Raw genomic sequence first — 23,043 nt, forward strand, 5'->3', positions numbered from 1 at the left:
CTGATATGAATCTGATATCTTCTGGAGTTTCTGATATTGAATGGAAAGATTGTACGCAAGATATTCTTATCGCAGTCTCTGGCATTTTCTGAACAATTCATTTTCCCGGAATATTCTTTATGGGTTATCGCTGATTTTAAATCTGCACCAAAAATTGGGTGCGCGCTGAGACGTATGTTTATTTCCAGTGCTCGTGCTAGATGGCGCATCTTCTTTTGGTAGCATCTGCATTCAGTTGGCTCATCACTGGGGAGCCAAAGTATTAACGACTTCCTCGTCAGAGGATGAAAAACTTTACCTTCAGAATATGGAAGTAGAATTAGCACAGATTATTGAACTGAATGAGAAGAATTCATCTCTTAAATCAGCGGCAATGTTAGAGACGGGGAATCTTGGAGTTGATATTGTTGTGGATCAGGGTATTGCTCAATATCCACAGGTAGGTGACTCGATTGCATTGAGGCGTTGAGCGTCGTGTACATTTTAACCTCAAAGACTTATCTGTATGTCAATATCCATCCACGTGTGTCTGTCCTAGGTAATTGAAAATCATCTGCTAGCCGGCCGCAGTGGCCGCGCGGTCTGAGGCATGGACCTCGTGCGCCCGGCCTCTGGGACCGTGGGTTCGAGTCCCGCTCAAAGCATGGATGTTTGTCTGCGTCTTTCTGTGTTTGTTTGGGTAGAGGCCTCGCGATGGACTGAACACTTATCCGAGGAGTCCTACCGATGTGCAAAATAGATGAAATTAATAGAATATATCTGCTAACTAATTGACTTAAAGCATAATCAGCCTGATTACTGTCTAAGTGTTTAAAAATTTTAATTTAGAAACCGTGCGAGATATTTATTTAATTATGTTTGTTGGAAGAGAAAGGCTTTCCCTGCTCAAAAATTGTGGAGACGCGCTACTTATGCAGTTGTGTGTGTTATTTTTAATTTGTTCAAGGTTGAAAATGTAACTGTTCTGAATAAAAAATTTACCAACAAAATAGAAGGAATATACATGCTTTTTGTTTGTTTTTTACAGAGCTCCAGTATTTATGATAACAGGTTACAGAATTCTCTTAACCTTTTGCCCTCAAAACATGATGTAATATCGTGTTTAGCCGTTGGGGGCAGGTGGATTACATCAAATTCCAATTTGCAGGTGGGTATCGACGTATAAACAGTTATTGAAATTTATATAAATAATTCCAAAAAATTGGGTAAGTAAAATCTCTGTCTCCTCTCATCTCCTCAGTTTATTCACATGTTCCTTCTTTTTCTTACATGTTTTTACCCTGTCGTCCCCATTTTGCTTCTGTTCTCCATTTTGGACTTGGCACTGAATTTCTTAACTCTCTGAATGGTTGTTTGCTTCTGAACCAGAACTCAGCTCCGTGAAGTTAGAACTTTTGCCTTCTAGAGGTTGGGTTTGGGTCGAATTTTGTAAAAATGTACTTGAATTTAGAATTTTGATATTTATTGATCCATCATCTTGTATTCCGAGGACCTTATTCATTGGAGAAAACATTACACAAAGTAAATGTGTTTCTTAGTTTTGGAAGTTCCACATGCAGGGGTAATTTTAATTCCTAAAAATCAAATTTGAGATTGATGCATAGAAGCATAGAAATATAGACAGGCATTGAATATGTATTTCCCGAGAGGAGTGCATTTGGGGATTCCTCCTGCACTTACTTCGCGGACATTGGCTCGTATACCATAAACTGTATAAATAATTACTTATTTTTACACAAGGAGTTACCCATTAGAATTTCAGATTAATTTCTTAAACATGTACATAAATTTTATCTTTTACCTCTGGGGATGAAAATCGCGTGCTGTTCGACTTAAGTTATGTTCTAACTATCTTAAATGAAATTTGGGGTTAACCTCACAGTGAAGATTTAGTTGTTCATCTCCTAGGTTGTAGCGTCGCATGATGTTGAAGGTGGAAATCAATGTTTTGTAGGAACTTACGCCTCCTCGTGATATTTGAGGTTTTCACGGCAGTGAAGATGTCGATATGGGTTTTGGTGCCAGAACCCAGAAAAACATTATTAGCATACAGCATCCGTCTTCAGCCTAGAAGATGGGGGCAGTTACGCTAATTCAAAATACTGTATCTGCGTACAGGCTCAAATGGTGTTGAAACCCACAACACCGACAGATGCTCGCATGGTTTTACATTAAGCTTAAATTCATTAATGATGTTTATTTATTTTTTTGTTTTCTAGTTGGACCCTCCAAATTCTCGTCTCATGTATTTGCGATGTGCCAGTTTGGGTTTCCTCTTTGAACAAGCGTGGATGTTATCTAGCGCTCAACAGGGAAGATACCAGCATATACTGATGGACATCATGGAGAAAGTTGCTACGAAAACTATTCGGTGAGTCTTCGTTATTCACGGGTTAGTTAATGTGATTTCGTCGTGTCACGTACAAGAATTATTTATATTTTTACGAGTTACCTAGGAAAGAAATGTATGATATTCGCTTTGAATTTGATTTTTCCCTTGAAAGTAGTAAGGTTAATTAAAATGTGTTTGAATTAAAACTATCGTAAAATCCATATTGATGAACGTTTCTCTAATTCATCTTGTATTTAAAATGATCTGACTATTGACTTTTTTTAATTTCGCATTAGGAAGATCAAGTAAAACCAGAAGGAAAGGTATTTAACGGCTCACTTCAGCTTCTGGTCTATGCTTCTTATTTTTATTTATTGGACAAAAATATAAAGTGATTTAAGTAGCCCTAAGAACTAATGAACTTAATAAATCTTTTTACGACTGTAAAATATTTTGGTACTCGTGGGTTATCGGGACACATCGCTTTAAAAATAGGTTAGGTTAGGTTAGGTTGTCATTTATTGAAATAAAATATAATAACTTTCAAGTATATGTCATTTAGCCACACACATTAACCTAACCTAACCTATTTTTAAAACGACGTGTCCCGATAACCCACGAGTACCGATATTTCTTATAGAACGTACTCGTGATGCGAGCCATCACATCGGAAGCATTCTTTGGGTTGTTAAGGTTTCCGACAACCATTGTATAGTGTAATGGGGTGCACGTGTGCACTTTATGCAATTTGTGGGAATTTCTATACGAATTTGAAAACTCTTCTGTGATGAGCATTTTCAGATACTTTTACTTGGATTCTTAAACATTTAATCCAGTGATAAACAGAATTTATGTCGGTATTTCTCTTCTGGGTTTAATGCCATGTGGGCTTAACAGGTAGATAACCAACATTTCAGAGAAATGTACCTCCATCGCTTCGTCCGAAAATGTTGATCTTCACCCGTAAAACCACGTGACGTCGCAACGCAGAAGAGCATCGCTGGCGTTTTATATTCCATGAAAATCACAAACGAAATCTTACAACTCTCTGACATATTGAAAGACAGTTCCTGTGCATTTGTACTCGTACAGAATAAGCTGCTTTATACTGAAACTTGCTGTACTTAAGATTACGCACGTTGTAATGCGTTGCATTGTTTTCTTTCTTGAAGCCCTAACATCCATCACACCGTGTCATTTGACGGCGCATTGGAAGTCATCAAGGCTTTAGAAGAAGTCCGAGTAGGGAAAGTGGTTTTGACGGTGTGAACATTTTCTAATATTTCTTAACGTTGGTATCCAGGGTAACGATCTACATACAAAAGTATGTTTCTCAAATAACATTTTGAACATATTTAATTATTATAAAATAAAAAGATCAGTCAAATATATTAGACTGTCTTAAACATACCAAAGAAAAGCTGCTTAAGGACTTAAGTAATATTTATATGGCGTGTGAGTAAACCTGCCTCGCCATCTCTCATTTGGCGAACGGTACTTTGTGTTGTTGGAAATAATTATCGTCGTCGTTTACGATGTTGAACTTTTTAGCAAAAAAACTGTTTCCCGTGAAGACTTTCTTTCTTATGTAATGTGATTAGAATATAATATTTATTTTATTTTATTTTGGTTTAGTTTGCTGCTGTTTGTAGGCCTGCGTGTTGAGTTCTGCTTGCCTGTTACAGGCCGTTTGTTTAATAAATTAACTGAATTGTTGGAGCGAGGGCAATGTCTATACCATGAAGGAATTGATTCCTGGCAGCGACAGAATTTGTTCTGCTTGCCGTCAAGTCCAGACCTGCTCTGGGGCTACTGCGCCTATTTAGTTGATACCAGGGGCATTTCCCAGGATAAGAAGTGGCCACAGATATACCGTATTAGGCTGGGGCCACACGACCGTACAAAGTACGCCAGTTGTAACGCACATCGTGACGTCCGTCATAGAATTATGAAGGGGCATATAGGGTACAACACACGAAGCGCGCGATCCTGCAATTTCAGCAGATAGTTTTGAAAACTATTATAAAGCCAAATTGAAAAAAAAAATGGATTTCTTTGTCCTACAGACATGAATAAGAAAGTTCTAAACTCTATTTTGCTTGTTTTAAAAGCTGCAGATTCTCTACCATTCTCATTCACTATTACTTGTTTTCATTTTTATATCAGTTTGCGTATTACCAATATATTTTGAAAAATTAAACTTCAAAATTAAAATTAGGTTTATATTTTTCATATGAAGGGGTTTTCCCTGTTTCTGTGACCTCAAATTATTAAGCTTAAATGGTGAGAAGGGGGAGGGTACAAATCTCAATATTTTTATTTGTTCCTGTGATTATGCGCAGGATCGCAAGATTAGGCGTTCTTTATTTTACATTGTGTTTATGCAAATTGTAGTTTGTTAGTGATTTTGGTACACTTCATCTCTTCTTTCGTTCACGTTAGGGTCAATCATCTTTATATTAAAAAGAATGGTAAAGACCGTTCTTTCTCCTATACATTTCTTATGGGGTCCGCTGTGGCCGTGTGATCTGAGACGTGGGCCTTGTGCTGCTGGGAATGTGGGTTCAAATCCCACTCAAGCCATGGATGTTTGTCCGCGTTGTCCTGTGTACAGGTAGAGGCCTTGCGAAGGGCCGATCCCTCGTCCAAGGAGTCCTACCAAAATGTCCATTGATCAAGCCAACGAAAAGTTGAGATCCTCAGTACTCAGGCACTTGAAGAACGGGTCATTCCCGGTATCAGTATACATTTCTTATGCTCACCTTTTTTTTTTATTTTTTATTTGCACTTTTCTCGTGCAAGTGTGTTGTAGCGACATCAGCATCAATAAGAAGTTAACCTTTCATAGCTGAAAATCACCTAAATAATATTTCAACATTCATTGGTAACTCAAAGAAGGCAGCTCGGCCATTAAAAAAGTTAATGCTGTCGAAGTAAATAATCGCTGTTTACACTGCACAACTCCGAATTATTGATTATTAAAGCAGATTATACTTGTAGGTACCGCCAGGGCCTGAAGGGTTGAAGAGTACCTGTTCCATTTATGTGTTACTGAGTAGAATATAATTTATTTACATTCCATAAATCCTTCTTAGGTCTAAGCCGAGGATGTAGAACATGTCATAGCACAAATACAAAACTCGCTTTTAGTACATGATGTAATGGTACTTATGAAAGATTTGAGGTTTTCGCAGCGGAGAGTATGACGATTTCTGTCTTCTGGGTTGTTGCGTTGTGTAGTCTGGTCGACGTTAACCAACGTTTCAGAGGTCATACTGCCTCCGTCATCAGAGTATGAAGATTTCTGTCTTCTGGGTTGCTGCGCTGTGTAGTCTGGTAGATGTTTACCAACGTTTCAGAGGTCATACTGCCTCCGTCATCAGAGTATGAAGATTTCTGTCTTTTGGGTTGTTGCGCTGTGTAGTCTGGTAGATGTTTACCAACGTTTCAGAGGTCATACTGCCTCCGTCGTAGAGTATGAAGATTTCTGTCTTCTGTGTTGTTGCGCTGTGTAGTCTGGTAGATGTTTACCAACGTTTCAGAGGTCATACTGCCTCTGTCGTCAGAGTATGAAGATTTCTGTCTTCTGTGTTGTTGCGCTGTGTAGTCTGGTAGATGTTTACCAACGTTTCAGAGGTCATACTGCCTCTGTCGTCAGAGTATGAAGATTTCTGTCTTCTGTGTTGTTGCGCTGTGTAGTCTGGTCGATGTTAACCAACGTTTCAGAGGTCATACTGCCTCCGTCATCAGAGTATGAAGATTTCTGTCTTCTGGGTTGTTGCGCTGTGTAGCCTGGTCAATGTTGACGAACGTCATCAGGGCGATGAATATGCCGGAATATGACGGAGGCAGTGTGACCTCTGAAACGTTGGTTAACGTCGACCAGACTACACAGCGCAACAACCCAGAAGACAAATCTTAATGATACTTAGTTACAAATTTAACATGCTTTGTGTGTTATGTATAAGAAGTGTCTTTCTGTTAAGTGCCAGGAATAAAACACGTTAAACACGTCTCTATATAACATTGGATGTGTTTTTGAAATGAAATGACTGTTATGCAGAAATTACGCATTGACAGTGCATGTGAAGTTGATTTTGCTTATTGAAATAAATGAGTAACTTGCGTATTCAATGCGATGAGTGTTTAGTCCGCGTGGAATAATTAGTGTCTAGTACCGTAATGATACTATAAGTGCAAGTGAAATATTTATTAGTGTTGTGATTTTAGATCCTGTGTTTCAAAGTGGCAAGTCAGTGTTATTTTATTAGTCATTAAATAGAACTAATTGTTTGTAATTATACACACTGTTTCACTTTAAAAATTATTACAACTTTTACATGCGAGCTGACTCCGAGTAGTCTTCGAGAAGTTGGCATAACACTGAACTATGTTTTCAAATGTGTATGATTAAATAGACTGTAAAAATTGCTTGTATCATCAAAACCTCAAATACTACATAGAATCAAATGTGACTGGTAATAATACAAATGTGAAGGGATGTGTTGTTAAACTGTGGGTAAAATTAAGCATGTCGTACGTAAGCAAAAAGTGATTAAAATTTTTAGCCTTTTAGGTTGTTTTGGAGCTCCTACATGAACATACATTCAGATGCTGAAATAGAAGAATGTTAAGTTGTGTAAGTACCACCAATGTCGAAACTAAATATATTCGCTTAAACAAGTAAATAAATTAATATATTGTAATACCAAGTTCAAATATTCCTTTGGCAGAATAACAGAAGGAAAGTTTATGAATATATTTTTTTTTTTTACTTAAATATATAATACATAACTGTACGCAGATACTTTTAATGAAATGTAACAAAGAACGCAAAATCAGTAACAATAAAGTTGGAAATGTAGCTGTTCCATTTTGTCTTTTACAATAAATTGGATGGATAACAAGCATTTTCCTTACGATGAAATGATATATTTTCCTTTGCAGGGATGAATCAGTTATATTTTAATATTAATTTGTTCTTAAAGTGCAGTTAACAGTTTCCTGTCATCAGTAGCAGGATTTGCGACACAAATCCTATCTCCATTTGAAATAACAGCTGACTCCCTCACTGCCACTCCAGTTGTCGTCTCTCCAAATCGCCCTTAAATCTCGTTTTCAGAAATGTCTTGTTTGCTCTCTTGAAGTAAAATTATCCTCTGAAATGGTTTTGTCTCTTCATCCTTTCCTATCATTTGTTAAGATAATCAACTCTTGTGTTCTCACATCTCTCCAAAGGACTGTCTGTATTGTTTATAATTGTATTTTCTGGGTTACGTACATAATTAAGAAGATCTTTGATGTCCCTGAAGATATTTCTTCAAGCCAAGGCTGTGGATCTGCCTCCATCACAAGCTTCCTGGAGCTCATTCCCATCTTCAACACCAGGATTACACGGAACTCCATCCAAACCAGTCTCGTGGTACGCGTTTCCAAGTTGTAATTCGAGCTCATTTTTACAAAAATCATCATAATAAGTGTATCCTCGAGAATATGGAGGTGGGAATTGTGGTTCATCGAAGGTGTTGGCGTTGGACGACGTGCTAGTATTGAGGTCCCGTCCGCATAACATTGGATCGTTCCTCGTTTTCATTGGCCGAATGGTGGACGACAGCAGAGTTTCATCTTCATAGTTCTAATTACTAGGCAAGGAAAATGTAGGAGTGGTAATAATAGGTGATGACGTAATTTCTCGTATAATAGATGCAATATCAAACTCGTTTATTTCAGCGGGACCGGATTTTTGGTATGGAATCTGAAAAGGTTTATAAACGTGGATCGGAATAGGAACTGGAATTATGAGTAACAAGTATGGAAACGCATGCAACAGATATCTCATGGTAGGCAGGCTGTGAAGGAATGTGTGATGAAGCTCGCGGTGAAAGACGCTGTACTTATTCTGGTTACGTGCGCTCTTGTATAAATAACGTGCTTCACTGTGATTTAACAATTTTTGGGGTAACTTCTGTTCGGCCCTTTGCTGACCTGGTATTGTAACTTATATGTTGTGTGATTTTGAACTGCGTGAAATGTACGAGTTGGAGCGAGGGCTGGAAATGGGTCAAATATAAAAATTATAAAGACAATTTCTGGCTCTTAATATGCCTTCTTGGCACTATATCGAGGCATTACATTTAAAATGAAATGCGAGTCATTAATTGTGTGGTGGGTGTTGCCTTCATCTTTTATGCGTTCTTTACACATAGCGCAAGAAGTGAATACAATAGAAAGATTGTGTCTGTCCGTATATATTTTCTCGTCAAACGTGACGATTAGGAGCGAAGCACAGATAGGATAGGAAGGAAATTTGTGATTTGTACAGTGAAATATGATCTTACTATATTTATTAATATTTGTCACCTTAAACAATGTGGGATATCACTTGATATGAAATAAGACTGATCACGTAGGAATACACAACATTAACTTTGGTATATTATTTTGTACAATATTCTGATGGTGTTTTCTTCAGCTAGATTGACATGTTTCAGCAGATGGCCTACACTTAAAGGTGTAGCTACAGCTTTTAATTTCAGACATCAGTGCAACGTACACCTCCCCCTCTCCTCGTAAGATCTGAATCTTTCACAGTGACTGAATGCGGTGAAGTTTTCTATGGTGATAATTAACAGTGAGCATGTAATTAGTTTCCAGTATTCTGTATGATAATTAAACCAGAGAGATCTGCGAAACGCTGGAAAATAATTCCGTGCTCGCGTAGCTCGTCACCTGAGAACGCTTTTGCTCATAACACTTTAGACGCACAGAAAGTTTCTGACTCGTATGTAAGGTTGGTTGAATTGATGTCGATAAATCATATTTTGAAGGTGAGATGCTCAGCAGCTACATAACATTAAATTATATTATAATATTTTACAGGTACATTTGGGTATATTGTTTGAAGCACTGCATTACATGACATCCAAATGCAATTCCTTGTCCTGTTTGCATGACGGGCACAAAATAATTCACGTCACTTTCTACATTTTGTGACGTGTGGAAGCAATACCGAAAGCATAGCTACTAGGGATGGGAATTTTTTGTTTTATTGTAATAAGATTTTGTATTGAAAAGAAAACAATTACAAACACTTTGTTTTTCGTGTCTTAATCTGCTCAGAGTGAAAAATTTCTACACATGAAAATTATGTATAAATTATCATCATGTCTATCAGTAGAGAATGGGCAAATGCGTAATTCAATTAGAATAAATAGATGTAACTTAAGGCTGTTTTAACAAGTTGAGAGCTGGCTGTCTTTGCAATCTCCAGAATGCAGGGAAACTTTTAATTGTATTTCATGAGAAGAAAAGGAATGTATAAATGGTCATCAGTCTTTGCATCCAAGCACAACTTCTGAATGAGCAACAAGTCATGAAAAATTAGTATCAAGGTCATTCCTTCTCATTTCCATTCAACACTGGAATCTGAATCTGAGTACAGTGGCATCTATGGAAATGTAACTTTTTGTAATTTTTTTGTTACGAATACCATATACCAGTTTTGGTGTAATTTCATGGTGGTAATTCATATAACATTTGTAGGTTATGTAAACGCTTTTACTGAAAATGATTTATGGAAGTTTTATTTTGTTTGTTGTGAATTAGTGGAGGAAATGTTATCTTTTAATCATATTTTACTGATTACAGTGGCATCTTTGGAAATGTAACTTTTGTAATTTTTTTGATACAAATACCATATACCAGTTTTGGTGTAATTTCATGGTGGTAATTCATATAACATTTGTAGGTTATGTAAACGCTTTTACTGTAAATGATTTATGGAAGCTTTCTTTTGTTTGTTGTGAATTAGTGGTGGAAATGTTATCTTATAATCATATTTTACTGATTACAGTGGCATCTTTGGAAATGTAACTTTTGTAATTTTTTTGATACAAATACCATATACCAGTTTTGGTGTAATTTCATGGTGGTAATTCATATAACATTTGTAGGTTATGTAAACGCATTTACTGTAAATGATTTATGGAAGCTTTCTTTTGTTTGTTGTGAATTAGTGGTGGAAATGTTATCTTTTAATCATATTTTACTGATTACAGTGGCATCTTTGGAAATGTAACCTTTGTAATTTTTTTGATACAAATACCATATACCAGTTTTGGTGTAATTTCATGGTGGTAATTCATATAACATTTGTAGGTTATGTAAACGCATTTACTGTAAATGATTTATGGAAGCTTTCTTTTGTTTGTTGTGAATTAGTGGTGGAAATGTTATCTTTTAATCATATTTTACTGATTACAGTGGCATCTTTGGAAATGTAACCTTTGTAATTTTTTTGATACAAATACCATATACCAGTTTTGGTGTAATTTCATGGTGGTAATTCATATAACATTTGTAGGTTATGTAAACGCTTTTACTGTAAATGATTTATGGAAGCTTTCTTTTGTTTGTTGTGAATTAGTGGTGGAAATGTTATCTTATAATCATATTTTACTGACTTCTTCGTGGTAAATCAGTTGTGACCAGGTATGTAAATTTAAAAAAAGCGTAGCTACAAAATCATGAAGTTAACACAGGCACAGTGCACTTCATTCCTGACTCAAAATCACGGAGACATGGCTTAATTTTTCTTTCCTTCATAACTAATTAGAGTATGGCTTTGTTGACGCTGATTTTAATATTATTTCTACAGAATTATGATGATCATTGTAGTTAGTGGCCATCTGACGTACATAATTCAAAGTGGTGAAATATGTATGGCTTAGCTTCTGAAACTTTTCAACGTAACTGCCCTGACATCTAGCATTTATTTTCCTCCAACACAAATTATTTATGCTGTTAATACTTTCGTGTTATAAGAGCAACCATATCAACGTTTAAATGTATTTTTGAGTTATATTTATGACCACTAAATAATAAGAGCAAATGAATCTTATGACCGTGAAAATGTATGTTTATTTACGTTCAAACTGTCACAGTTAAATATTCATTCATATCACAATATCTTGAACACGGTTTTATAACTTGCCCGTATTAAATAAGATATTTGGAACAACTAAAGTTTCGTGATACATTAATGTCGAGAAGTTAATAAATCCACGTCATTTTAACTTCTCACTTTGCTGTTGCGTTGTTTAATTGCAACACAAAATCAGTTACATTTGAGTATTCAAATATTTAAATTGAAAAATAATATTTTTGTAGGTATTCTTACGTTAAATTTAACTGCTGTGTGGGGGGTAACATTTCCAATATGTAAATGTTGTACATTAAACAATTATTCCCATACATTAATTTTATGTCCGTGTATAGCACAATACGTGTATTTTCAGTTTTAGGATCAGAATTCCCATCCCTATTAACAACATTAATTTTTAACACTAATGGAGAAAACACATAAATAACAACTATATCTATAATATAAATTGCAATACATTTTTTTTTCAAAATTTGTCAATAACATCAACATTTATGGTAACATTCTCATCATATCTTTGTAAAATATGCTTGAACCAAAGTTTGAACACATCACATCAGTTCCGTTAAATCACGAGAGAACTAATACATCTCATTGCCTTCATTCCCTTTTGTGTGTGTTTATCAACGAGTGTTCAGAACAAGTTAAAATAACCTATGAATGAAAATGAACAAACCATGACTGGGTAAAATGACTTAATTTAACCACTGGCAGACAGAATTACGTAGCTGATTTTTTTTTACTGGATGTGGTGATGAGAGTGACAGTTCATTTCTATATATGCTGTCAAAAAATTATTTCTCTATGTAAATAATTTTTTCTCTGTTTACAAAAATTTCTTTTGTATCATAACAGAAAGAGAACTGTTCCCAAAAAAAATACTAAAATATCGGAAAAGAGGTTGTCTGCAGTCAGATCCAAATCAAAACATTTTTACAAAAGCAGATTCTACAAAACATTGAGGTTATGTTTAATGTGTGTAATTTATTGATCACCTCCGTTAAAACTTTTATCTTTACAAGCAAGACTGGTCCTCTCACTGAGTCAATGACTGTTTTCGATTCCATATAATCTAAATTATGGTGACTGTAGCTCTGATTATGCCCTATATAAGGCATTGAATTTAAAGAATGAGGTTATGTTGCGTAATTTTCTTGAAGTAACTGATTTCAAAGTTAAACTAATTGCTTCATTCTTGGACACGTTTAACCTTATCGCTGTTATCCCAAGGGACTGTAGTGTCAAACATGGTCACAGTTTCAAGACACATTAATATGTCTTCTAAACGGTGAGCTATTATTTGAATAGATCAATTAGGAAACACAAATAATAATCTCGTTGGATAAATGCTACGATTCACCTAAGACAGCTTTTAACCTGTTTACATGTTTTGTTATAGCGTATTTGAATGTTATAAATATTAGTGCAGAATATATTTTATATAATTTAAATGAATGAATGAATGATTTGAAAGTGTGAAGTTTGCGTAGTTTTGGCACAGTAAAAATTATAAGATCACGTTGGTACACCCGATGACCAACACGATTTATTACTTCTAGTATTCTTAGCTATTGTTCTGTCTGTCGTGTTATGAAACAATTAATCTTATCTTGTACTAGACATCGTCTATTACAAATCTACTAGAAGCATTAAAGCAGTTACTAGAAAACATTTATAAATGTAACGTTCCACAACTTAGCATCGTTCTACAATATTAGGAAGCATTTCTTTATATTTATTTTAAAAAGCTGGAAGATTAGCATGAAGTTTCATAGGCCTAATTGTCATAGACAGAACAATTGAACTGAGTCTTGCGCGGTTTGGAAGTCGGATTAAAATTTTTCAAATTACGCTGTTTAAATAACTCTATTAGATTTTCTATAGTACCTTATAGTAATGAACAAACAAACAACCAGACAAAAATGCTATCATTAAAACACTGACAATCCTTACACTGCTTTCATAAAATTGTGAGTAATATTAACATCTCCAACTAGTAACATCATTCAGTAATTACTAATATTTTGATTTTTATTATTCCCAAAGCCTGTAAATGAAGCTTAGGTACATTTCCTCTTGTGGACTTCAACTCCATTAACTGTAACAGCGAGTAACTGTTACGTTCTCGCTCAGAGATATACAGATATATATATATATCTTCTAGAATTTAAGGCACTCCGAATTTGGACAGCATGCTTTCTGATATAGTCACTAATTCACACTATACATACATTTACTACATAATATATTTTATAAGTATGATGTCTCCGTCCTTTGTATACACGTAACGTAATAGTGTTAGAGCAGGCATTTCAAGATTAAAACACGACGCAATTAGAAAGTCGGTTCTTTACGTAACCTGAGAATAAAAACGAGATTAGGACGTCCTTTACTGTCAGAATCAGATTTGTTTTTAGATTAATAATACGACTTAATTCTTTCAATCATTTCTCCCTCCTCTGATTATTTTATATATTATTTATTTATTTAGTGTTCTGTCTGACGACAGGTCCATATGAACAGGATCCTTCCATCCTTTTCTCGGACTGGGACCTGTTCATATACGTTCTTGGCAGATGATCCAGAAGTGGTTTGCCATTGCCTTCTTCTGTGTGTGAATGGAGTAATTGTTGGGATGCCACGGAGGAAAACTCCGTGTTGCCTAGACCACGGCATTGCCCAACACAAGTTATAAATTCGGGCACCGCCGGGAATCGAACCCGAGACCCCAGGATTACAAGGCCAGCGTTCTAACCGCTAGACAGGTCACAGGTGTGTCGTCCCGAAAATATATTAGCAGTTACGTCACATTTCTAATTCGATTTTAACACAAGATTTTCCTGCCTGCAGTACGTAAAGCTTATGGTATAATCAATTCAAATTTTAGGTCGTCTACAAGAAATTAGTTATTCTAGAAAATGTGTGTTTCTGACTGGCTATTATTTAGGAGAAGTCACGTGTGCATTAGACGACTTTTTTGTGGACTGCATGAACATTGTAACAGGAAATGACAACAACTTATGATTGTGAAATCAGAAAACATTCTCCTGGCTTGTTTTATGTTTGAGTGAGTTAACAGGGATCTGTTAACTGCACACAGTGACAGATGAGAGTGAGAAAAGGTTATATAAAGAAAATGAAAGAAGATTACTGAAAGTGTTACAGAGGTCCATACTGCCTCCGTCATCAGGGCGATGAATATGCCAAGGGCTGCCATCAAGTTAGTCTTAGATCGATGTTAACTAATATGTTAAATAAATCAGAAAGGATTTATTTTGTTTATATGTAAGATTTTTCTTTTGATTCCTGTTTCTAATGCACTTTTAACGTGACTTAGAATCTCCGTAAAGTCTTAAGTCAGTAGTACAATGCTAAATTGTTAAAATGAACAATACTTTCTAACGTGAAGTTATTTCTTTCTTCAAAATGCCCAGCTCAGTGTTTAATAAGTTTTATCTTTACATTTGTCTGCAACTTACGTGACATGTTTCATACACATTCTATTACTCCTCACAACTGTTTTAAGTTAGGGAAATTAAATATGAGGATTTCTGTCTTCTGGTTTTTTGCGCTGTGTAGTCTGGTAGAAGTTTACCGACGTTTCAGAGGTCACACTGCCTCCGTCATCAGGGCGATCGCGGAGGCAGTGTGACCTCCGAAACGTCGGTAAACATCTACCAGACTACACAGCGCAAAAATCCAGAAGACAGAAATATTCAGACTCACCGCTGTGAAAACTTCAAATATTACGAAATTAATTATGTCGATTAATTAACTTATAAATTATAATGGGAGAACATTTATTTTAACAATTTCCGATTCTTAAGAAGCAGCTATATTTACCAAAATTCAGAGATATCTTTGAGCAAGTAGAATGTTAATCATAAGATTTTAAATTTATCTCGTTTCATAAAAGATACTGCACTATGGAATTTTTCGCTAAATCCTGGTGTAACGATTGTATTCGTATGCCATTATAATATTCCTTTCTTTCTGACAGTCAACACAATAAACACGTCGTAACAGTCAGAAACATAACAAAATGAATTTAAAAAACAGTTTTGATTTTGTAAATGTCTTATTTTCGAGCACAAATAAATCTCTGAATTCTTACTCCAGTATGAAATAATATTCTGTTTGATTCACGTTCCGATGTCTTAAATAATGTATAATATTATTAAAATTGGATACTAAAATATTCGTACACTGATACACATTACGTGTGTTGTTACTAACATGAAATTCCAAATGCAGGGAATGCAAATATACATATCGTTTTTCGTACTAAATATCCTAATAAAACGGGGATAACATCTTTGCTTTGGGGACCACTTTAATTTACAGACAGCAGTCCGGGAACTGGAAGTTTACACTTTTTTATCGTTCCAAAATACGTAATGATAATGAACATTTAAAATAATTATTTAGAAACTTGTTTCTATAATGGTTACTCAACAAAATGGACAGTTCCTTAACTCAACCTGACATTTCAAATCTGGAAGAGACTCGTAAGATAAAATAAAGAATAATTCTTTACCATTAAAAACTGAGAATTACACATTCAAATTACGTAAATTGATTTTGTAGTTTTATCAGAAACAAAATAAATGTCGAAGATTTCTGTCTTCTGGGCTGTCGTACCGTGCAGCCCGGTAGAAGTTTACTGACATTTCAGAGGTACTTGCTGTCTCCATCATCAGGGCCTTCACCCTGATGATGAAGACAGCAAGAACCTTTGAAACACTCGTAAACTTCTACCAGACAACATGGCAGAACAACCTGGAAGATTCATCTTCATATTCTGATGCTCACCCAAAATAAATGTCAATTTACAGATCAATAGGAATGCAGAACTTCCAAGACCTCACGTTCACGAGATATTGATAAATGAAAGTTACTTCAGAGTCATCGAGAATCTTTATCAGATGAAAACAGGGGATTTGAACCCGAGACTTTTAACTCTGGGGTTAATGGTTTAATCGTAAGTTAATGTGACGTAATGTCAGCTGAAATGCACATAAATTATAAAAATGTTGGCGATATTTGTTAAAGAATATAACTTATTTAGTAATGTCTTAATTTCCTTCCAGCATAATTAAACGACACTTTTGACTAAGATCTGTTCCTTCTTAGTCAAAGCACGAGAATGGTTTCTTGCCTATTTTAAAGTGACTTTATGGCGGTTAGGTTAGGTTATATACGTCAATTACGGACGTGACTGAATGATACAGTCCGATATCAATGCTAGAAAACAGGTTTTTTAACCACCCTGTACTGATTACGTAAACTACCACAAATTATTTACATCTGATGTGAAGTTGTACTTATTTTTGATAATAGAATCCTGGCGTGGTAAATTTATATAATAAATACGTGGTATATGACGAAACATATATTGAGTGTTTTTACTTGAAATGTACTCATGTCGTATTTATTTTAATAAAGATCTATGCAGGTGGCAATTATGTTATTATTTAACTAGACAGAACAGGAGAATTTGTAGTAATGAATCCCAGAACATATCGATGACACAGTGAGATTTCTCGGTGAGGGAAATTATTTAAAGATCTGAACTACAAATGTATTTGCCATTAGAGGTTAAGTTTGGTATATTTTAGAAGTAGAATGATTACAAAGTAATAATAAGAAGTCACTTGATTCTAAACCTTGTATGATTTCTTATGTCTCCATTGTTAATCGATGCTCATATTTTTTCTTACCTGTGTAAAAAAAAAAGAAGTGTGCAGAGCACTTGACTGAATAGGGACTTTTTGTCACAGTTGTCATCCTGAATGAAAATGTGTGTCTGGTGTCACAATTAAGCAAGGGATATTATCTGTGAACAAAATGTCCTGTTTTCTGTGGTTCATACATAACCTTACTTTGGCAATTACTACCTCATATCTCACGTATTATATACATATATTTACCTTGCCAGGTTCTTTTATTGTGTAATACATATTTCTAGATGTGGATACCAAATTTTAAATGAGTTTAATATACCTAATTTATGTTTGAAACAAAAAAGGTTCATGAATCTGCTCAAAACTCGGTGGAGCGCCATTGCATTTTCAGTTTATACTTTATTCTGTCTTTTATTTTACGAAATGTTAAGGGTTAGTTATCTTACTTTCGAAATACTACTGTTAGATAAAATTTTCGATGCGTCCGATGTGATTGCACCAAAATGATTCAAAATCTCGGTTCTTCAATTTGTAATATGTTTTTTTGAACAGAGCCATCGAAAATTAAAGTATGTATTCAAATTATGCTCGAAAGGACCATTTTAAAGCCAGTTCTATAAACAATTATGTGTAATTAATTATACATGTACAAAATCATCATGTGCTCAAATGTTCACATACTTCTTAACTGTACAGTTAAATCACCATTTTGATTTTTCTCGTAAACATCGTATAATATGCCACATTTTACTACACCATTTACATAGATTAATGCTTTCATGAATTTTTTTAATGTTGCAAGTAGGTGCTACAACTGTTTATGTTTTGAAATTGGTCCCCAAAAATATTATTTTAAAAGTATTTAATTAATTCAGTTTCTCTCAAAATGTTTAACTATTACATGACTAGGGTTTTGATTATCACTTCTTTTGACTGGATATGTGGGAATGTGATAATTTGCGATTGATTGACTTATTCATAACTGAGACAACAAACTGTTCCTTTTTTTAGAATTATGAAATTTCCTTACTTCCAGTCCCTTATCTTGAAGGCACATTTTTTTTTGTCAAATTTTCCTACAAAATTGTTTTCAAAATTTTAGCTTCTAGAATTTAAATTACTGTCTTTACTTTTTACTTCTATTTATAGTTAAAATGTATGTTGTTTATGACGCTAAATTTTTATTTTATGATTTAGTTATAAAATCATCACAATACTTACAAATCTAGGATACACAGTACAGCAATTTGCCTCTTGGTAACATATATATGTATGTAGAGGTCGCGCGAGAAGTGCTGGCGCATGCGCAAAGGACTGATTTTGGTCGTGTGAGATGGACCCGTCCGAAGCACGCGCTAGAGGGGTGTCAGCTTCATTTGTTTTGTAGCTCTCGCTGTGTTTAGTTCGGCGCGTCACCGCAGCTCAGGCTTTGCTACCCCCACTACTAGTGAACTCCCCTCTCTCGCGCATTTAAGTGCCACCACTACTCGCGCGACCTCTACCTAAGGGAATTATGCATACAGTTTATTGAAAGGGACCAATGGATGAAGGCATTCGATAACTATCAGGGAACTTAATCTGGAGCCACTGGCTTACGAGATAGTTAGTGTCATTTTATAATGACAGTAATGCATATAAATGGTAAATCTTATATTCAACACTAATATGTCCCACCGGCTTCTTTGAACAAACATAACACTTATCAAACATTTTCAGGCAAAACCTCGTCACATTTTTTTATGTTTTTATCCAAACGGGATGAAAATGTTTCTTAATAATGAAGAAAAATTAATTTGTGACTGAACTCTGTATTAGATCTCTACGATATCTGATGAATTTTTTTTTTAATAATTTAAAACATTTTCGTATTTTATAGGAGAACTGGCCCACGAATTAAGATGTGAGAATCGATTATGGCCGTAGCTGAAATGCTGATGGAGCTCATTGTAATTGTAATTGTAATAATTGTAGAACCCTGAGTACTGGTTGACGCCTTGAAGCTGATTCTGATGGTAATGCATCGTCGATTCGAAAGTGGGGATCTGCGCCGGACCCATGTAATAGTTGTAATCCAGAGCCGAGTTTATACTAACCTGATTGTTAGTCGACTGCTGATTATTTTCGGGCTGTTGAGTCGTATTGAAAAATCCCTCGTGAGAATAACGCCCGATTTCCGTAGAACCAAAAGCTTGTTCAAATGCCGGTAGGGGAACGTTTGAGTCTTCTACTCCACCGGCAACATTAGAAATGTCACTCAGCGCGCCCGAGATTTCCGTCGTGTTTGGCGGCGTCTCGGATGCCGGAGAATTCTTTCCGGTTTTGTTTGAGGAGGTCACAGTCTGTTGATTGTTCCCGGCATTGTAGGCAGTCTGACTTGTTATTGTTGTGGTTCCAGCTGATAACGTAGTTATAGGAATAGTTGAGACGCTATTTTCTGAAGAAATGGGGATCATTTCTAGTATACGCATTTCGTCTTGTCCCTGTAAATTCAAGAAATGGTGGATTTTTGGACTGTAGCTTGGACACGCAACCAATCAAACAAATTTCACGTAAATTAAAGTATTGATATTAAATTTCAATATAATAGTAATTTCTTGTAAGCTAATAGACCAGAGCTGATCTTTAAATTTGTACGAAATTGAGTACGAATTCAAGTTCTCACCGTGGCTAGTAACAAAATGGCTGTCTGCTGTGCCTCGAGACTACGTGGCAATACAACCATGAGAAAAATCATTTTTATACAAATCCAGTTGACACAAGATGTATTTCAGTTATATTCGCATCACATATTTTTAATATATTACTGCCATGTACACGTGTGCAAAAGCGAGCATTTACAGATTTTTATTTATTTATTTAGTGTTCTGTCTGACGACAGGTCCATATGAACAGGATCCTTCCATCCTTTTCTCGGACTGGGACCTGTTCATATACGTTCTTGGCAGATGATCCAGAAGTGGTTTGCCATTGCCTTCTTCTGTGTGTGAATGGAGTAATTGTTGGGATGCCACGGAGGAAAACTCCGTGTTGCCTAGACCACGGCCTTGCCCAACACAAGTTATAAATTCGGGCACCGCCGGGAATCGAACCCGGGACCCCAGGCTTACAAGGCTAGTGTTCTGACCGCTAGATCAGAAAAAATATAATAACTGGGCAGTAATTAGTAAATTTCTTGGGTGTCTCGACGTGTTCACTGACTCGGAATGAAGTTGAACCTCGATTCCTTTTTTTGGGGGGGAGGGGGGGTTGCACACGTTTTAATTTCGGATGTAACGATACAAATTCTGTTTTGGATAAAATAGACTGTCAGTGGTTTTGCTGTGAAAGAATTTCGGAACAGGAAATAATATTAATGAACATATTTAATTTTGAAAAACTCGTGAATTTTTTTTTTCTGTTTTTGAAAAATTACTTACATTCATTTCCTCCTTAATTACCATGTTGTGAACGAGAGCAGAGGTGCTCTCGGGTTGTTGTTGGTGGTACACGTATTGGTGCGGGAGAATTCTCTCCGTGGTACCACCACCATTGCTGCCAACACCTCTGTCATTGTGGTTTACCATCGCTTGATGCATGCCGCCTGGTGTTTCGGCAAATTGCTGGCTTTGTGTACAATTCCCATAGGATCCATTCATCATTTGCTGCCTTAGAGGATAAGGCGGAACTGAAAATATTTTATTGTGGTATCAGTTCAGCAGCGAGGACGAATTTGACTTTTATTACAAGTACGACTTTCCACAGACCGGATCTACAGCCTAAATTTGACTCAGTCCCATTAAGACACACTCACAAATTTTTATTTTTTTATTATTAAAATGTTATAAGATAGTGTAGTTGCGTCATATTGTGATTTATTATTAAAATTAAATTATTTTGTTATTCCGTCAAATCACAATGTATTTAAAATAAGATAATTAAAATAATTAAAATATCATTCTGTGTTCCATATCGAATAATCGATTTACAATTGCAACAGTTACAGAATGATATTTTAATTATTTTAATTATCTTATTTTAAATACATTGTGATTTGACGGAATACCAAATAATTAATCTTAAAATGTTATGTTTTTAATCTAATCCTTTTGATATCACCAAACTTGTAGCTAAATTTTGTGATCCAAAAATTATCTACGTAATAATGATTTCCCTTTTTTATGTTTAGGAGATTTTTGGTTATGAAGGAAGTGAAAATGTGAATTGTGGTCTTCAGAGTTAAGACACCACGTACTTTTTAGATGGTTACCAACGTTTTAGAGGAATGTATTACATCCATTTTCAGGGTAGACAGAGATGATATCACGGTGTCACAATCCAGAAGACTGTGATCTACAAACATGTAACTTATGAACCTAAAGTAAAGTCTGAGACATTCCTGTGTCTTCTTGCCAATCAATCATTTTATCTTCATGTGTTAATTAACCCTTCTGCAAATTTTTAGCCATGACTACGCCTAATCAGGGCTAGACGCGTAAAATATTCCACATCTGTTACGGATGTTACGAAGGGCTGGGACATTTTTTAATTCAGTTTGTTTGTGACACACATTCCTTGTACACGAAGTACTGAAACAAATGAGTTTGCAAAGAGGAGGTACCTTCCTGTCCACGAGTCTCAGTCATGTACTCTGTCCAAGGGCCACCTTGCTGCAATCGTGCGTCTTCATTTCCTCTCATCATGTAAGATGAACCAGGTTGAGGGACCTGAAAATTTCACTACAATAAATATTTTTAAACTACAATTAGATGAATACTTCTTTGCCTTAATCAGGAAAGTTACTTTCACGTATAACATATTTGGTAGTCAACCTCTGCTCTGTTGATAATATTAACCCTTTCAAGACGAAGAGACAACTGTGGTCTTCCAGGTTTAGGTACATGGTGTCACAGAAGACCACAATCAAAATTTTTAACGCCATGAGAACGTTAAATCTCATATGGACCAAAGGTGTTTACTGTTCTATCAGGAGGAGGAGGGATATCCCTCTGTTATCTTTGTTACATTTCACTAACAATATCATAAAACTGAGAAAAAAATGTTAATTTATAGTTACTTTATATTACTTAAACAAAAGTAAATCAGCTGTCCCACTAAACGCCATGTAGGCGCTTGGGGGGAGAGAAGGGACATCGGCATGAGATGGGGGTGAATGGTCAGCATCACGCCCACGGGAAAGGATCCCGGTACCCATTGGGTGGGCTCCAGAGCCGGTCTGGACGCAGGGACTAGATGAAAAATCCTCTGCCCCTGTCAGGGGATCGAACCCCGGTCGTCCAGTCCGTAGCTAGTCACTATAATGACTGAGGTATCCGGGCTCATTTATATTTCTTAAACACGTAAAAATTTGTAGCCACTCTAAATACATTTCATCGTGCTAAATTTTACGTGCAACGTGTGTTACTGTCATGAAACTGGAAAGTGAATTAACAGTTCACATTGTGGCTAAGGTTTAATTTGTTGTTTAATGACGAAAATTAAATTTATAAGCTGGCCAATTCATTGCGAACATCCATTTTTTTTTCTTCTAAAATTTTGGAATTTTAAATAAAATGATGTTGTTGGTTTTTCTTTTCACACCTGTCTCAAACACTCGCTGAGCCTTTATATTGTTACTGGCGATGCGACGGGTTTAATGAATGGAGTCCTGCCATCATCTCCAGTGAATTGGATTTTTAGAATTATTGACATGCTTTCTTCTCTAATTCAACAGCTACTACGTGGTGAAATGAATTAGCAGATGATTAAGTACATGTTTTTCGTAATCTTCTTTTGCTTTGGAGAATACCTGTACAAAATTTCTGTTTGCATTTATTTGTTCGGTTATCCTGGTGACATTTTGTGACTGGTCGTAATTACGCACAGTTCAGGTAATTTAGTGAATTTTGAACAACTGCATTGCTGCCAATGGTATAACAGCAACATTCTGAATGCGGAATGGGGGTACGTATTGGCTGTTTCAAAGGTACAACCTTGGACAGACTGAGGTGGGACCATAAAACAAACAGCCATAATATCACGTATGTGTCATAATTATGCTTACTCTCTTCATTAAGAAATTAATACCATTTTCATTACTTAAAATTACT

At 35.6% G+C, this 23,043-nt stretch overlaps 2 protein-coding genes across 5 annotated transcripts in view; one reads left to right on the plus strand and one right to left on the minus strand.

The window, feature by feature from the left end:
* Nucleotides 1-7,205, plus strand: part of LOC110837655 (ferry endosomal RAB5 effector complex subunit 4) — a 27,660-nt gene extending 20,455 nt beyond the window's left edge. For 2 of the 3 annotated variants that reach the window (XM_087347460.1, XM_087347462.1), the window contains exons 5-8: nucleotides 189-439; nucleotides 1,028-1,147; nucleotides 2,220-2,371; nucleotides 3,505-7,205. In XM_087347460.1, coding sequence (XP_087203586.1) covers nucleotides 189-439; nucleotides 1,028-1,147; nucleotides 2,220-2,371; nucleotides 3,505-3,601 — 620 coding nt within the window. In that variant the 3' untranslated portion in view covers nucleotides 3,602-7,205. The other variant, XM_087347463.1, reaches the window with a different exon arrangement.
* A 1,454-nt stretch (nucleotides 7,206-8,659) lies between these two features.
* LOC110837658 (uncharacterized) overlaps nucleotides 8,660-23,043 on the minus strand; it is a 64,375-nt gene continuing 49,991 nt past the window's right edge. For both annotated transcript variants that reach the window (XM_022080050.2, XM_022080049.2), the window contains 3 exons: nucleotides 21,555-21,660; nucleotides 20,374-20,621; nucleotides 8,660-19,437 (listed from right to left, as the gene is read on the minus strand). In XM_022080050.2, coding sequence (XP_021935742.2) covers nucleotides 18,802-19,437; nucleotides 20,374-20,621; nucleotides 21,555-21,660 — 990 coding nt within the window. In that variant the 3' untranslated portion in view covers nucleotides 8,660-18,801. The remainder of the gene's footprint in view (nucleotides 19,438-20,373; nucleotides 20,622-21,554; nucleotides 21,661-23,043) is intronic.

Source organism: Zootermopsis nevadensis, unplaced genomic scaffold (assembly GCF_977971745.1).
Source record: "Zootermopsis nevadensis isolate Lab colony 2312 unplaced genomic scaffold, Znev_1.0 Znev_ptg000011l, whole genome shotgun sequence".
Lineage (NCBI taxonomy): Eukaryota > Metazoa > Arthropoda > Insecta > Blattodea > Termopsidae > Zootermopsis > Zootermopsis nevadensis.